General features: G+C 45.0%; 2 protein-coding genes across 5 annotated transcripts in view; one reads left to right on the top strand and one right to left on the bottom strand.

Moving 5' to 3' along the window:
- The window catches only part of DOCK1 (dedicator of cytokinesis 1), a 257618-nt gene that overhangs the window by 152876 nt on the left and 86991 nt on the right, over positions 1-17751 (bottom strand). The window lies entirely within an intron of this gene.
- The window catches only part of INSYN2A (inhibitory synaptic factor 2A), a 38507-nt gene that overhangs the window by 8203 nt on the left and 12553 nt on the right, over positions 1-17751 (top strand). Inside the window, exon 2 of the mRNA XM_084525026.1 lies at positions 5146-6214. Within this exon, the coding sequence (XP_084381152.1) occupies positions 5151-6214 (1064 nt within the window). The 5' untranslated portion in view covers positions 5146-5150. The remainder of the gene's footprint in view (positions 1-5145; positions 6215-17751) is intronic.

Genomic DNA, 17751 nt, shown 5'->3' with positions numbered 1-17751 from the left:
CCACAAAAATGGGGCACACCTTACGGGTAGCTAGAGGCCAGATTTCACCCTCAGAGCTGAGTATTAAAAGTCTATACGCACTTGTAACATCAGGCAAGTGTCTGCAACAACTAATAACTGGCTAAGATCATTATTAACTTCCAATTAATTTCTTTTTTATCAGTCCAGCTTGTTTATTGGACTTTACTGATTAATCTTTAGGACATTACTACATGATTTTGAGGTTTGTATGATAGAATGGCCAGTTAATCTAACGATCGGATTCCTTCTAAAAGACTGACAACGCTCCTCAGAAAGCTGAAAGAATGTCTGAAAGTTGGGGAAAAGAATCTACGTAATTCAAAATTAAGAAAAATTTTTAGGTTACATGTAGAATATCCTCAGCTTGCTGTCACTGGGCTACACGATAGTATATTGTGAATCTACCTAAATAGGATTCCATCTCCTGTTCCTTCATAGGAAGTGAATCCCAGTTTCTTTCAAATGTCTATTTTTAAAGACAGAAATGGACTATAGGCTATGCATGCATTTAAAAGACAACCTGTGGACATAAAATACTTTTTTGTAAAACAAATACACGTTACTAAACTTTATGATAATATTTAGATGCATAAGAACAGAGCTGAATTTCTTATGAGGAACTATAGCCTTGAGAAGCCTGAAGGTACGTATCCCCAGTGGGCTCCCCTTTACACAGTGAACTCCAATACTTCGCAATCCCTTGTCTTATTTTTCCTTTGTGCTCTTAACACGTGCACAGAAGTTTACAGCCAAATCCCCAACGCCTTTCCAGGCTGGGATCTGGGCCTTTTGTCTGCATGCAGAACTTGGGAAGTTGCACGTGGTCCGTGCTGTTTGCTGGCACGTTTACGCTCTGAATACATTTCTGTGTCAAACTGACAGGAATCAAATTGAAATTACGAGGTAGGTTACAAGGCTCCTTTTCCATCATTAAAAAAAATCAATAGAGAAATCCGGCAGCTTAATTCCCTGGGTAGTGCAGTGACTTTGAGCAGTTTGGGCAAGGGGACAGTGAAGTCCTGTGCAGATGTGCTTGTGGCTTGCCTACCGACACAGATTTAACCTCGTAAGTGAGGCACGAGCCAGGTTAAGGCAGGTCTCCTTCCTGGCCATGCCCAGCACCACTTTTGAACCAAGAGAAGGAAATCCGGGCAGTGTCAATGAAAATGAAGAACTGAACGGGAGACATTTATTAAGTTGAATAAAACATGCTCCTGAGAGCCTGAAATAATAGAGCAGGTGCTTTCCATGGCTTAACTAGGAGATTCTGTACCAACTTCAGGCTTCTCTGTGCATCGCTTTATTATTATTGAACAGTTTATTTCCATATTCAAACATCAGGGAACACTGCTTAAGTTTAATCAGCCAGGAGTTTATAAACAAATCAAGGCTAAAAACTGAAAAATAAGCTCTGTGATCACTACATATTCTGCTTAGCAAATCACGTCACACAATCAGGGTTTGTTTAGAAGAGCCACAGACAGAAAGTTTCAATGTGTGCTCTCTGTTGGCATCTGCAGCCGAAATTCAGATCCCAAGCCTTTACTAGCCCCGTGATGCGGGAAGCCATAAGGTTTGCAGTGCTCAAGCAAATTGAGGATCTCCATCATTAGGATTACAGATAGATAGTTTGGGAACTGGAAATAAGTGATAATGAGGTTTCCTTTTCCAGTTTACCCATCCAGGTGCAGGCTGTGCCCATGGCACGCTCCTGTTCCCCATGAAATCTGTACGAATTTTGGCACTGAGCTTAGTGGAAAGAGGGGAGAGCTCTAGCACCAGCTGAGCTCAAATACAGGTGAGATGGTTAAACAGCACTCCCAGAAGAGTACCTTGTAGTGTCAGTAAACCAAGCTTGGAGTCAAAACCTTGTCCAAAACATAATTGAAACAAAAAGTATTACGTATTTAACACAGAAAAGTTTATGTAACTCTAAATCAACCCTTGGCTCAACCACTCTGCTTTCCAGCGTGCACATCCAGTTCTCCTTCAACATGCTGAGAACTGAGTAAATCTTCCAAAAAAATCAGCTCTCGTTCTTTTGGTGGTTGTCAGTCACAGCTGCTGATAAGATTGTTAGTCCGAGCGACCGGAGGGAACGGAAAACTCTAGATTAACTAAATCAATCAGGCCCGTGCAACTGGGAAAGGGAGACGAGCATTTTTGAAGAATCAATTTCTGGCTATTAGAGACACGCTTAAAATTAACTGCAACACCGAATGGAGTGCTGCATTTAGCTATTTCTACTCTGTAGAATATCACCGGGCTCCTGGTTTCATCTGGGTTAGCAGCTCCATTAATAACATTAATGGAGATAACATAATTCCGCCAATTAAGTCATTCCAAACAGACCCAGTGATCCACAATTCCCAAAGATTGTGGGATAAAGCAGTATCCCAAATAATCTGAGATTGTTCGCATGCATTCTAATAAATTATCAAACCAATACTGTAGCATAAATTGTGTGCTAGTGGAGCCTACTGTCAAATAAAGTGCCAGAAAACTGACTCTGCCAGGAACATTGACAACTCTAAGGTATCCTAAGAGATGTTTGCAGTGAGTGACTTCCAGATCTAACAACCAACTTTTGTGAGCCTCTTTAATGGGTAAAAATGCATCCTCTCTTCAGAAATAATTCCAGTATTTCAGGTGGATTTCACATCTTTCTAAGGCAATGTACCATATCTGGTAAAATTCCCTAATAGTGCAGGAACCCAGATGAGCAGATTTGAACATACGGGATGCAATGGCTGCTGTGTTACTGTATTTTTTCTTTTTTGTTTTTGGCAAACTTACTGACTTATCAGATCTATGGAAGTTAAGATAGACTTGCTTCCAATAGCTCTATATTTATGAAAGTGCTTTTTTTTTTTTTTTGACACTAGTTTTTACACCATATTTTATCTATGTGCAGTATACATCTGTCAAGCAGCAGGATGACGGATGCAGAGGTTTGTATCCTACAAAGCGCTTTGTTATCCAAAGTGTTGTAAAATTCCACCTTCAGCTAGCTGGATGCATTTTCTACCAGCACTGCTTCTGGAAGCTGGGAACAAATGGGATTCTGTACACAGGATGTGTCTCACGGGCGTCACTTCACCCTGCAAGTGATATGATTAAAAGACAGCCCCAAACAGCCAGCATAGGATACTGGTGTTCACACAGCACAACTGGCCCCTTATTTAGGTTTTAAATTAGAAGAAAAACTTTGTACCATTCCTACGTAGTTCACTTTTCTGAAAAAAATATCTAAACATCATGGTTTACAGGCATACAGAGAGCTGAGCGTCCATACCCAAGCACAACATAAAAGAGATCTCCGTGACATAACATTCAGCTTCACTTTTATCTTTAGGCTCCCTTTCAGCAGTTCCTTTTACCATCTTTTTCCCCATAACAAGAGGGACATGGTCACGCTGCTATCAGGCACTCTGTTTATACATACAGACTTGTATCTAGCACTCTAAGAAATCTAACTGAAATAGAGTATAACATGATAAAAGTTTAAGTATTGACACATTTGCATGAGATTTTTGAAAGCTGTTGGATAAAGCAGAGGCCCAGCCTTGCAGCGTACAGGTTGTCTGCCACACACTTTCATGTGTTCGTATTTCTTAGGGTTATAATCACTTTTTTGAACACTGTAAACATTCAGATTTCCACTGAATCTAACTTCTTATCTTGTATTAAATTAAAACTAAACACAGCCTAGTCACAGGTATTCACTTGTACCGCTGAGCTGATGTTATAAAACATACCCAATTGTGGCACTTAAGTCTTCAAGAGTTTCAGATTTTTTATTAATGGGAGAATTTTTATCAAAAACTTATTCCAAATGCCACGCCTGGAAGTCCCTTTGCTCATTATACCTCGTACTCCCAGCCCCGCTGAAGGTACAGCCGTGTTTAAACAGGAGACACCCGCAGAACACCCGGATTAAGTGAGAATTGGGTAATTCAGTAAATCTCAGCATTAGGGAGGAATTTGCGCAATAGGAGACTAAAAATGACAACTTCAAATGAAGTGTAAAAATGAGGTCTTAGCCATCCAGTTACTCCAGATCCCACATGATCTGCACAGAGATAGAGCTGCTTTTTTTCCTTGCTCTGTGCTAAGCAGTTGGCATCTTTTCATCCTTGAGGAGGTGCTCGTATTTCAATAGCAGATTAAGTCATTGCTCTGACTCATCACAGTTTTCGTTGTTTTTTTTTTTTTCTTATTTTTCAGTACTTTAGGATACTTTAGGACAAGAAGCTCTGTTATAAAGGTATATTGTGCTTCTAGTAAAGGATGGCTTGTTTTGCATTTGAAGCAAAACTAATTTCTGCACTGCCGCCTTCTTCCAGAAACTTTCAAAGACCATAAACTTTATGCACACAGCAGGACCAACGGGTTGCTAAAAATTCATCTGCATCCAGATTTTATGTTTAGCTGTGAGGTAGATTTCAAAAAAAATCCAGGTATTGACATCTGCAATGAGAAATTAGATAAATCTTGTGCCAGGACGCAGACTATAGTGCACAGGAGTCATGTTTTCTGAGCAAGCATGCTGTAAAAATATTGCCAGTTTGATATTTCTTGCCACCAACATCTGCATTAAAGGAGAGTTAAGGGTACGGTGCTACAGACTTCTCCCTAAATATACAAACAGACTTTTAAAAATTATTTTCTCTTTTACTTTTTAGTAACTGTGAAGTAAATTGAAGTAACCCGCTTCCTGAGCGCCTGGTTCCCGTGCAGCACAGCCTGCGTGGGGAGCCAGCCCCCATAGAAAAACCCTGGAAAACCTCCTGGGTGCCACAAAAATGAGGTTTCACCCCCCGAGCAGCTGGGTTTGTCACCCTGCAGAGGTCACAGTCTGCTCCCCAAGAGCAGGTTTTAACGGATCTCATAAAGCATGGCAAGATAAAGGTGGTATTTTTTAGCAAAAGACCAACATCTAGTACCTAATAGCGAGGATTATGAGTTAATGAAGAGAATCCAGCAAAAAAAGGTTGTGAGCGCCGACCTCTTTAGTGAGAGCACAGGAAATGAGCTCAAATATGAAAAGTTTGGGGAAAAACTAGGGGGAAAACCTTGTAGTTCTGTTATAACACGGCCTTTTCGAACTGTTTTTGACTGCAGGCATCATGGTGAGTAAGGAGCCCAGCAAATGCTTACTCACCGCCTCGGAAAGCGAAGTTGAGCCAGCAGCTTCGCTCGCTCTGGAGATGAAATATGCTCTGGATCCCAACCGGCAGATCAAGAAGCGCAACAAGGCCCTGCAGGTGAGATTCAAGGACATCTGCGAGGCCCAGAACGAGCAGCGGGACAAGCAGCTCGCCACCAGCCAGGACAGCGAGAAGCGAGAGGCGAAGGCGCTGTCCTACAAAACGGCCTACCGCAAGTACATGACGGTGCCGGCCCGCAGGTCCATCCCCAACGTCACCAAGAGCACGGGGGTGCAGACCTCCCCCGACCTCAAGAAGTGTTACCAGACCTTCCCCCTGGACCGCAAGAAAGGGAATATCATCAAGAGCGCCTCCGCCGTCGACGCCTTCAAGGGCGAGAACAACGGGTTCCTGGTAGACCTGAAGGACAAGGAGGGCAGGAGCTCGGGGGAGGAGGGCCAGTGGGGCAGGAAGGCCGGCAGCCTGCAGACGGCCGAGTTCATCTCCCACGTGGGCGAGCGGGCGTGCGCGGGGGCTTGGCAGGGCGCCGAGCCCCCCGGCTGCCCCCTCCACAACGCGGCCAAGCCGGAGCCGGGGAGCGAGGAGCCCGGGCAGCCCCTCCAGGGGAGGGTGTTCAAAACGGAGGTGGCCACCCTCTACCTGCCGGCGGGCGGCGCGGACGCCTCGCAGCCCGAAGCCGAGTGGTCGCTGTGCCCGGCGGGGGGCGAGGAGGACAGCAAGAGGACCGTGCACCTCAACGGGGTCCAGCCGCAGGCCGCCGAGGCGCCCTCCTGCCCGCTGCAGGCTCGGTGCCCGGCCGGCGAGCGGCACGAGCGCAGCCCTCGAGGCGACGCCTCGCCCAGCTGCCAGGCCGCCGTCGCCCTGAGCGAGGAATGCCAGCAAATCGTGCCTCACACCGAAGTTGTGGACTTGAAAGCGCAGCTGCAGGTGATGGAGAATCTGATCAGCTCCAGTCAGGAAACCATCAAGGTCTTGTTGGGGGTCATCCAGGAGCTAGAGAAAGGAGAAGCTCACAGGGAAGGGTGAGTACGAGGCTTTGAAGCAACTCTAAGCTGGTTTCTGTGCCTTCGGTTCTGAATTTGCTCATGTGAATTTGCATCTGCCCTCCTGCAGAGCACCGAGATGTGCTTTGTGTTATTCCTCATGCATACACGGTTTTGCTGCTTTAGGAGTCCCGGAGAAACCTGCCAAGGGTATTACATTTCCTACCTGCACGTCCCAGCAGAACGTAATTAGGTAGTTGTTTACTGGAAGACCTGTAGGAGCTTTTCTGCTCCAAATCTGCAGAGCCGTAATGAGTTTGTGCCCACGCGGGCACCGAGGTACTGCAGTCCCCTAACGTGCACGGAGCCCCTCCTGAAGGGGGATTACGGGGGGTGCTCGTCCATCAGCAGCCCGAATTAACCACAGGACCTCACATAGCACGAATGACAGGACGAGTCTTGGGTGAGAAACTTCGCTTTTGAGATAAAGGGATATAACTCGATATAATTCCATTAGGAGCATGCAGGTTTTGTTTGCTGTTTTGTTTTCAGCCTTCTGAATTCTTTAAGAAAATTAAAACTTTGAGTATCAAGTCTTTGTAGCATTGGTACTACTCTGTATGTGACAAACTCTCGGGCACAAAGGAAGAAGTTTTGTTTATCACTACGTTATATAACTTATCTCAACCTTTAGTGCATTACAAGTAGTGGTTGCTGCAATACAGCATTTAGTCCTTACTCAGAGACTCCAGCCTGTCTCCTGCGTTACCTCAAATATTCTTCAGACTTGTTTGCTAATATTTATTTATTTATTACCCTTCAAAATGTATATGCGCTGTTTGCTAATTAAGTCATAACTTCTCAGAAGAAATCTAGATTTTAAAAGCAGAAACCTGTGGCTGTTGCTACTTAAGGCAGGCTGTACTTTAATTTCAGTCAGAAAGGAACATCTGAGGTTTGTAATCCTTCCTCTAGGAACGTGGAAAATACCTTGTTAACCCTACCATCTCAAAATGTTTTTCAGCAGAAATACTACAAGCAGCTGTAGAACAAACTAAAAATGCTAAGGTTGTGTTGAGAAAACTGTCCAACAGCTAAGATGATGATTATGATTATTATTATTTTGAATATTTATTTTATATATTAATTATTAATTTTAATTATTATTTTAATTATTACCAATTTTAAATATTATTTTAAATAATCTGTCAATACCTGGATCTTTAGACTGGGAAGCTTCTTGACCTACCAGAAAGCAACACACTTTCAGATTTATTTAATTTTTATAATTACTCAGAAAAAAAGGATTCCTCTGACTGTATTAACTTACAGAATCTCTACGAGAATCGGAGAAGTGGCATGCTGCTTCTCAAATAACAAAATACAGAAAATTATTTTGTTGTCCTAACTCATCAGCTGATCACCCTGCGTGTGTGAAACACTCACACCTACCCAACAAGGTCACCTGCCAGATACAACAGCCTTTCCTCCATGGACTTTCATGCCCATTTTTTCCTCTTTTCCCAAAGATACTGGAGCAATAGGTCCACAAATGCTTATTTTTCTTACCCTCACTTATATAAGGGTAATGTTTACATTAAACCCATTTAACGTCTCTGACATTAGGAGGGTTCCCATGCCCTACAACACTGGACCCACCTATAAACCCCAGTTCTTTACAATATCTGCATATCTAAGGCAGTACAGATTTGTGTGTCAGAGTCTGCGAGACTATATGATATTTGTAGCACTCCTTTACTTTTCCCCCCCAGGTTCCTTGGCAATGGTGAGATGGCCCTTCCTCACCACCTAAGGACACATCACACGTTTTGAACTCATTTCAAACGCGTTCTGGTGCGTGGAAGAGGCAATTAAGATGTTTTACCGAGTCTTTGATGTTAACTGCAAAATCGTAACCGGTGGCAGTTCCACCAGCAGTGGAGGTTAATTATAAAAACTGGAGGCAAGATATCTACAAATCAAAGTAAGGCTTGGGATGGCGAGTTGTTTTAAACACAAGGACATACAAAGGTACCGTCTTAAAACTTAGCAAGAGCAGAAAAGAGCTCCTCAGACCTGCTTGCAGCTCCTTCTTCCTATGCTCTAGGCACACCCCAGATGTGCCTCCTCTCGTGAAGGATATAGAAATGGTGAAGGAGGAAAGGAGAGATGCGTATTGTACCTTTCCTCCTGGTTTATGAGTTTCTGTATTCCAGATCCATTGAATTTTCTAGCACCTGGGTGATCTTAAAGGCATTTCTGCCTTTACTAGCCCCTGATTCCTGTTAGGTCAGTTTACAACAAGAAATTGAGCAATATTACTGCTCCATCTCTGCTTTCTGTAGCACGTGCAAGTCTTCCATGAACCAACCCAAAAAAGTGTTCTGTGTTTGTGGCATTTCCTGCTTTTCTTACGTGCATTAACTACCTTACAATAACACACATCGAGAAACAAATACAAATAACACACTGCTGGGAAAAAAATCGCTAACACTCAGTCAGATTCCTCTCCCTTCAGGAAAATTGGTGTTCTCTAAGTGCTGTGGTGGTGCCATGGGACCAGTGCTCAGTGGATTCATTTTCACTAATATGCTGTAGGTCCTGAACTGCTATTACTGCAATTCATCACTAAATGAGTCTATGCCAGCAAAACTGTATCAGCATCTCTGAAGATAGTGGTAGCATCCTTTGGGTGAATATCATCCATGGATACTTTGCAAAGTGTCAGGACTACATTATCTGCAATTAGCAACAACACACAGCCCTCGGCTCGGCTGAAAAGCGACTGGAAAAGCAGGAGGAGGAAAAGAACATCTTGCCTTAACACCTGGCAAGGTGCAGAGGGCTCTTGTTGCCCAAATCTGATGCTTGAAGCATCAGCGTCAACTCTGCTCTCTGACCTGCGGTCAGGCGCAGGTGATCGGTCACAAAATGCAAAGTTTGGGCCATCGGGAAAAAAACACGGGGTGCAGCACAGTTGTAATGCATTAAACCTAAACAGATTTGGGGGCAGGTTAGAAATCCTTCCTGCGAGCTTGTGGCATCCTCCACATACTCCCACTGAAGATTATCAAAGCTGTAACGCTTCTCCTGCGCATCGTTATTTAATAAAACTCGGCAAAATGGTGATTATATCTTACTATGTGGGAGCCTCTACCAAAAAAAAAAGGAAAAAATTACATCACAGCCAAAGGCTTTAACCAACCTTTGTGTTAAGTCATGCATGGCCAAAAGCAGCAGAGCTCCAGCTTCGATTCAGACTTCCAAGAGGAGGGGAGAAGTGCTGAGTATTACATGCAGCATGGTGCAGCGTTATAACCCAACACAAGTTATTTACAGGAAAATAAAGCAAAAGGAATTCAGAGCAAACTATTAGCAATCTGTAACAGCTGCAGATGTTTGTCTCTATTGAAACACGGTGCCCTCGGTTAAGCGAGGCAAAATTCTGCTCTGTTTACCTGTAAGGAGCCTCACCGAGGCCAGGAAGAGCAAAATCCAAGTCACTGATTTCCAAACCTGGCCAACGACGGCACAGCCTAAGAAATATGTAACAGCGAAGTATTCGGAAGAGGAACAGATAATCGAAAATATTTTGCAGCTGGAGAACACCGATGACCTGCCCTTTAAATCTTCATCGTGAGAAGCAGCAGCAATCACGGCCCTTCTCGTTATACCACAAATCAGTAATTTTAATAAACAAAGTACTCAATTCGCCCTACAAAGCTGAGTCACAGTATTTTGACTCTGCCAGGCCAAACGCTACGTATTAGGCACCAGTTAAATGAGCCTGTTTCAGACATCATTTATATTCATTTGTTAGCAGGCAGTGGTTGAGGAATTTAAAGAGCTCTCAGCAAACACTGCTGCAAGATGCAGTGCCAGGCAGCAGCAGCAGCTCAGCCGGCTGCTTTGAAGGCAATACGATCTCCTGGATGGGATCTGGATGTCATTTCACGTCTCCTTGCAATGAATACAGGATATTTGGGTCTCTATTATCATTTCTCAGCAGCAAAACAAAGCCAAACCGTGTTTGCTTGGATGTTGAAACCGAAGAGGAGAGGAGGGCAGCACTGCCAGCGCCCACTCAGCATCACACAGCCCAGCGGCAGCTTGTCCTGACTCAGGAATGATGGCAAATGAAAGGCAGGCAGCCGAAGCAATTATTACCCAGCTTGTTTGCTTTCCTCCTTTTTCTGAAGCTGCTCTGAGCACAGTCCAGCCGTGCAGCTCAGACGAAGGGGAAAGAGCAAACACCGGCAGTGACAACTCTGCTGCCGGCCTCAATCCACCTACGCACGAGCCAACGCTTAAAGATGGGCAAGTTCCTTATGTCACATAAGGAGAAGGGTAAGCTCAGAAAGCTTACAAATACAGCCCTGAAAAACACAGCCTTTGGAAATAATGGAGTAGCGGCAGAAATGATATGACATGGCTTTGTTCGGGATTGGTTTTTATTATTTTTTTTCTTTAACCTCTCTGGTTTTGTTTTGCTTTTTCAATTACAGACATAGCACAGGAAACGTTTAAGAAAATTGTTCCTAAGAGAAAACCTGGAAATGGAGGAAAGCAATCTGTAGATAAGCTTAAAGGAAGACAACTGCACTGTAAAGTAAGATACAAAAACCCAGAGAACACAAGCAGCTTTATCTGTGATGCCCAAACGACATCACGTTTTGCATCGTGGTAGTGCAGCCAAGTTGCAGGACACAACACCAGCAGATCTTTGAAGTGTAGGGGCTGCAGTGACTGGACTTTCCCCTGGGAGATCTTCACAGACATCCCTTTGGTCTGTCCTGGGGAGCTGCCAAATCCATTCTGGCCGTTAGTCTGCCTAAGACCACCTCCTCCATTTCTTGCTAATCCCTTTACTGTAAGCACACACTGGTTACAAACCCTTCCTGGACTAGACGTACCGAGACATCTCGCAGGCTGTAACAATTCACCTTCCTGTGGCACACAGGACATCTCTTCACCTGCATCCTCCATAGCCAGGGAAAAGGAATAATTTCTGCACAGATCAGTGCTTCGTGGGCCTTGTGACTCCAACCGCCTGCTTTGACAATCTGCTCTATCCGTGTGTCATTCATTGCTGTTTCCACCGAGATCAGCCTCCCCTGGAGCATTCCATTACTGCAGTGCAAATCCATACTCAAGTAGCATTTTATTTTCTAGCTCCAACAACTCCCCCCCCTTTCCTTGCAGCCATCCTATAATTCCTCCCTCTCTTTGCTGGAAGCATGCAGATATTTCTAATTATGAGGAGCTAAACTGTCAGCTCTCTCCTGTCACTGCCCCACAGGTGCATCACTCCCTAAACTCTGAGCCACACTCAAAGGGCACTCCATGAAAATTCCTATTTTTCCGGGGTTAGGTCATTAAAGCAGCTTTAAGACCAACTCTTACACTCACTGAAAAACAATGTGAAGTTGGATATGAACAGCGCCCAACTTGTATTTCACAGCACAGTGTGTCAGAGATCGTCCAGATTTGATGGGATTCATACTTCGTATACTTTTTTTTCCCTTCAAGAGTTGAACAAATGTATTCCACTGCTTGTAATCAAAGCTTCAGATCATACTGGCAAGGTGGATAAAAAGCAAGGGCGAACCTTTAGGTTTAGACCTTTAGGTAAAAGACCTTTTGAAACAAATTTATTGGGGCTGAATGCTTACTCCGTGTGCTCCAGAAACGACAGGAGGACCGCTCCCAGTCTCGGGGCACAGCAAACTAAACGTACCGGCTGTTAGCTGCAGGTACCGCACAGCACAGCTGGAGAAAACAGCTTGGTGTGTTCAGAAAAATTATGTGATTTGTATCTACTCGCTATTCACCAGGTTTTACAAGCCAGATTCAGGGGGGTCACCAGCCCTCCAGGAAGGGAAATCTCAGCTCCAGACACATCGGGGCGGCTGCACTAACACAAAGGGCAATAAAAGCAAACTTCCACATTCAAAAACAGAAATACCGGTGAAGTCTTACAATGAATGACTGAGAAAAAAGTGTAAGCAGGCTCGTGTTCGTGCTAAATATATCCCTGTGAGTTGCGGCAGATCATAAGGGAAGCTCTTCCAACTGTCACCGAGCTGTCCAAATTACATACCTGCAAGGAGAGCTCTGCTAAATCAGTCTTTTAAAGAGGATGTTATTTAGGTACTGAATTACCAGTTTTCGCTTTACACAATTAGAGTAATCCTTTAATAACGGCATTTTGAATGCTGTAGTATTAGATTGCAACGAGACAGAGCGGTGAGCCACATCTCTACCCAGTCAGGTAAAAATGAGCAAAATGAGCTTTACGGCCCCAAGTTTCTCGCCGCTGTTGGTTCTGCAAGAGATCAATCCCCAGATTTCTACCTGACACCTACTTCCGAGCCTTATGGGCGTGCACAGAGGTATGCCTGGCGAAAAATGGACCTTGACTATGGGCAATTTCAGTAAAAAGGCTTGCCTGAAGAGGGGTTTTTTGCTTTTAAACTGCTCCTGGCTGCCCCCGCTCCAGAGCTAAGAAAGAAGTGTTCAGGCCAGTCCTACGGGAGGACACCTTCACAGAGCTGAGGGACAACGAGGAGTGGAGCTGGACTCCGATATCCACGGCTTGTTTCAGAAATGGGAGGTAAACGCCTCCTATGCCAAAGAGCTCCCAGACACACGTCTGTTTGTCTCCCCCCCAGTGTCACTGCTGGCTTTCTTCCTCTTACAACACCCAGGTCCTGTTTTTAGCTCAGATCTTAAAAATCCCCTATCACACTGCTTCGTATTTTCTTATTGTGGCTTTGTTTTGGACGTTGCAAATACAGAGAAATTCTGAAGATGGATGAGTCAATAGGTAATGGATTTAAGGGACACGGCGCAGCCCAACACGGGCACGCCTTTGCTGCCTGCAGGCAGTACCAGGTTATTCTTCCCACTCACCCAACCATTTTTCCACGTTATATACAAGCACTTAGGAAAGGAGCACTTTAATAGATCACAATTCACACATTTTCTGCAGCAGCTTATTGTCATTGCTCCTTTCTGCCTCTCGCTCAGCAGTAGGACAGGGATCTGTGGGGTCCCAGGGCAGCTGTGAAGGCAAAGTGCCCTTCTGCAGGCTGCTGGAAGCCTCTCCAGCACCCCGAGCTGTGCCTGGCCCTCTATGAACAGCATTTGGGCAGCAGGATGATGGGGTGTGTTTTTCACAACATCACTTGTTGCACAAATAAATAGAACAGGCCATTAGATTAGGTATTCTGCTCTTTGTTTCCTCCTGGTTATCGGTAAGAAGATGAGAGAGGATCTGAGCGTGGTCTAATAACTCAGCCAGACTGGGCTGCGGAGATGAGCAGAGGTATTTGGACATCAGCAAGGCAATTTGCACTCCAGAATACTTCAGCCTGGCAAGATTCGGACATCGCTGTGGTAAATGAGATGTGTTCCCTCCACTGCCACCGACACAAGCCCAGAAAAAAGTTGTGAGATGGGACCTTGCTGAGCATCTGTGTGCAGAGCCCTGGCAGATGCAGAGCTGCTTCTCCACCGGTTCTCCTGCACTGCAGTGAAATCAAACCATCAGGTAGGGAAATGAGAAAACAAAGTGCCGGGGCCTGCAGAGACCTGCTTCCAAGGGCCTTCCTGCTGCTCCTCCTTCCTGCAAGTACTGACCTTGGAAGCACTACCCAAACAGCAAGAGCACCGGGCAGCAACCATACTCGTCAGAAGTCTGAGTCCAGCAGGAGCCTGGCACCTAGAGAGGTCTGAGCACAGCACGGGCTTGCACAAAGATCAGCCCTGCAAACCCCAGAAGTTACATGCAGAAGGCATTCATTTTAAAATAAGGTGGATTTGGGGGTGGGAGAGCAACAGGGACTTGGAATAGGAACGAAACTACCATAAAGGGGGCTGCAGCACGAGGTTCACAAGTCTCGCAGCACCCAAATGATGATGCTGGGGTCCAGAGCAAAGCACGAGGGGCAAAGCCAGACCTCGGGGTGTGATACTGAGTAAGCTGTGTGACAGATAACCAAGCACTCCCCCAAAGAGCTGCCAGCCAGAGATAAAGTTGGTGCTCAGCCAGAGCCAACAAATTCCCTGAATTATTGATACACAAACTGCTGACATTTTAATTATCCTTCTCATTTTTTTGTGATATGACAGAGAAACAAAGGCATTCAGGAGAGATGCCAGACCTCAAACACTCGTAATTCCTACAAGATTTTCTGATTTCACTTGAAATGCCTTTTTAATTCTTTTGATTCACAAGGTTGGGGTTTTTTGTTTGCTTGTGTTGTTTGGTTGGGTTTTAATCACTAGGCAGCCCTATTGAAATACGGTGGTTGTTTTTTATTGTGTTTTTTGCTTTGTTTTTTTTTTTTTTTAAACCCTCACTCCCTAACTAACCTGAGTACAATATAAAAATGTATTTACGGGGTGAAAGCACTTGAATTGCTGTCTTGGGAGTTATGCCACACGCCCACAGTGCAAATACCTCAAAAAGAAAATTAGTCATCTGCTTCCAACTGTCAGGACTGGGGAAAAAACAACAAACTACTGTCTTGGAAACAGCCTAAAAAATCTCACCACTGAGCTCCGCTACATTTCAAAGTACTTTCAGAGACCAGATGAATAATACGAGCCCTGTAATAACAAGAAAGATAGGGGAAAAAAAATCTGGAAAATGATTCTGCTATTAGAGCATCGCGCAATTTCCACTTCCATCCTCTACCATCAGTTAAAAACAACTTTCAGAAATGAGTTACTGAATTTGTGCGTAGTTTCTTTTGCCTTTTTTTTATCGTTTTGGCTCTGTTTTTGATGTTAAAACATCCTGGTACCCAGCAGGATAACCCTGAGTACCTACAGCCTCCCTACATACCCCAGAGCCAGGACAGCTTCTGCCTTCCCACCTCTGCACGTGTGCTCTGACTGCACAGGCACGGAGCTTTGCAGCTGCCAGGTATCGCGGCCGTCCCCAGGAAGGTGCTGACAACTTCAGAGCAGGACAGGAAAGCCCCACCAGGAAGGCAAATCCCCACTACAAGTCCACGAGACTGCTAAAAAACGGGGCAACAGCTGCTGGCTGGGGGGAGCCGATAGTGCTGGAGGTAGCAGGGAGCTCACGGCCCTTTTGGGGCGCTGCAAAGCACAGCTCTAACAAAGAGTGGCTTCTGCTCACAGCTGTAACACCCAATCTATTTTAAATGCAATTAAATTCCACATAAAGCAACCAAACCTGAAGGAGGACATACTAAAGCACCCCTTTCTCTAGCTGCTCTGAGTGCTCCAAGGACCCTACGCTGCTCGTCACAGCGCTGTGTGCGCCAGGATGCTCCCAAGGCTTGTACCAGGGAAGCAAATAAGGTCAAAAAAACTCCAGAGAAAAAAAAAAAAAATAAAGTAATTAAAACTTCAGGTGAAAGCAGAGGAGAAAAAAACGTAACATCTGAGATGGAACAATTCAGTGTTTGCGTCCAGATGTAGGCGAACGAAATGTTTAAGCATCGAGTCAATCAAGTCAATCGCTCTGGGCTCAACGCCGCTCTTCTGCAGTTATTTATTCTTTTGGCTGTAGCACTGCCAGCTATAAATGACAGCTGTTGACTGCTGGTTTTCAGCGTAATGAGAACACGGCACCAGGAGGGTTGTGTCAGCTTTTCCACTGACCCACGGGGCCGGGGGCTTCCCAGCAGAGCTGGCTGTGAGCTTGCTGCCGGCCCAGCTGCAGCATCCCTGCACGTGGCTTAGGGCACCCAGAGGCAGCTTAATCCAGCAGAAACAGGACTTTGCTGATAGAAGTGTATTTATACGAGGTGGCTTTCCACATCATACAATGCCACATCTTTCCTAGGTTAGACTAAGACCATGGCTAAGCAGGATTTAGCTTCACCTGCCAAACCTGTCGAGTGATCTTCCTCTATTTATGCAGCTACAACATCCACAAGGACGACTACAATGCACAGAACATCAGGAAGTCATCTGATTCTGCCAGAAGCCGAATTATGTTAATAATAAGGGTGGACAACTCCCTCCTGAAGCCTGGTTATCAGCCACGTTACTCTTCAGTGCTTAACAGTAAATGCAAGTTTTGCAAAGTTCACCCCCACGCTATTTATTTTTAAGGCATTATTCTGCAAACCCAGGTAACGTCAGAGTGTTTAACTCTCTGTGCTCTGTATAGTCCCAGCAGGAGGATCACAGAATCACAGAATTTTCTAGGTTGGAAGAGACCTCAAGGTCATCGAGTCCAACCTCCAACCTAACGCTAACAGCCCTCCACTAAACCATATCCCTAAGCTCTACATCTAAGCGTCTTTTGAAGACTTCCAAGGATGGTGACTCCACCACTTCCCTGGGCAGCCTGTTCCAGTGCCTCACAACCCTTTCAGTGAAGAAGTTAAAGGATGTAACAAAACTACTCTCCAAACCACTCTGTAAGGTTTTCTTTGTTTTCAATACTTGCTCAGGGTACTTGGATTAGTGCCCCCTCCCTCGCCACCTCCTGAACCACAGAAGGATTTCAGTATGTACAGACCTACACTTCCCTCTCAGCACAGCCAGGCCTCCAATTTATATTTGCAGAAGCCTACCCAAATGCAAAGATGGTTTTAAGGTGCTGCAGTTGGTATTTTCAAAAGACGCCTCAAGCAGGTGCACAAATTCAGCATTTCTCAGGGGTTTTCGAGGTGTATGTAATTCCTTCGGGCTGCTCTGAAACTCCTGCCTATTCTTAGCAACTGCCAGTCCAGATCAGCAAATGGCTGCTCTTCATTATCATATTTTCCTCCTTGGAGGTGTTAATTGAGGTTAAGCTCCGGTTGTGCCAAGAATGCTAAAAGAAATGCAAGCACGTAAAAGCCTCCGGAAAATAGCACGCAGTGGAGCTGGCAACCACACGTGAAACACCGAGCCCGGAGAGCCCTCTGCTCGCTTACCCAGCTCATCAGAGGCAGACACAGCCAGCAGTAATCTCTAACTATCCCTCCTCCAGCACCTACATCCCCGAGCACATGGCACTGGCCAGGCCCATCTGCACACATCCACGTGGAGGCAGAAAGACGAGGCGCAAGGTATCAAAGCACGAAGCTGCTGGATTTTTGTTAGGGGAGACCGAAAGCAACGTAAGCCAAAAGGGCAAAACCAAGAGCTGGTTGTTCAACAGCCACAAGTTTTATCCATCAAAGTTATGAAACCCAGTGTTTCCTACACGTAAACCAGTGCAGCATGCCCAAACCCGTGATGGTAAAAGTGGGCAATGAAGCTGCAGGGCTAATAATGAAAAATAACAGTAATAAAAAATATAAAATAAAAGTAATAACTTTACGTAGAAATAATTTTTACATAGAAAATGTAAAAATAATTTTTATATAAAGTGCATTGCTCACAGGAGTCCCAGCTTGGGGGAACTCCTGGCTCCCAGGCACCCCATTTTGGATCTCAGGCAGACCAAAGCTACTCATCAGTTCACTAAAAAGCAAAGTTTTCCGTAGGAACCTTTGTGAAAAACTTCACATTTACCCATTCAAATAAAAATTGAAAAATACTTTTCAATACCTCCAGCTGCTCTGTTTCTCAGCAAGTTGGTTTTTACTTCACTGTGTAAG

This window comes from Aythya ferina (assembly GCF_964211825.1).
Source record: "Aythya ferina genome assembly, chromosome: 7".
Classification (NCBI taxonomy): Eukaryota; Metazoa; Chordata; class Aves; order Anseriformes; family Anatidae; genus Aythya; species Aythya ferina.
Note: the sequence above shows the minus strand (reverse complement) of the source record. Positions and strands in the feature narration are given on the sequence as shown.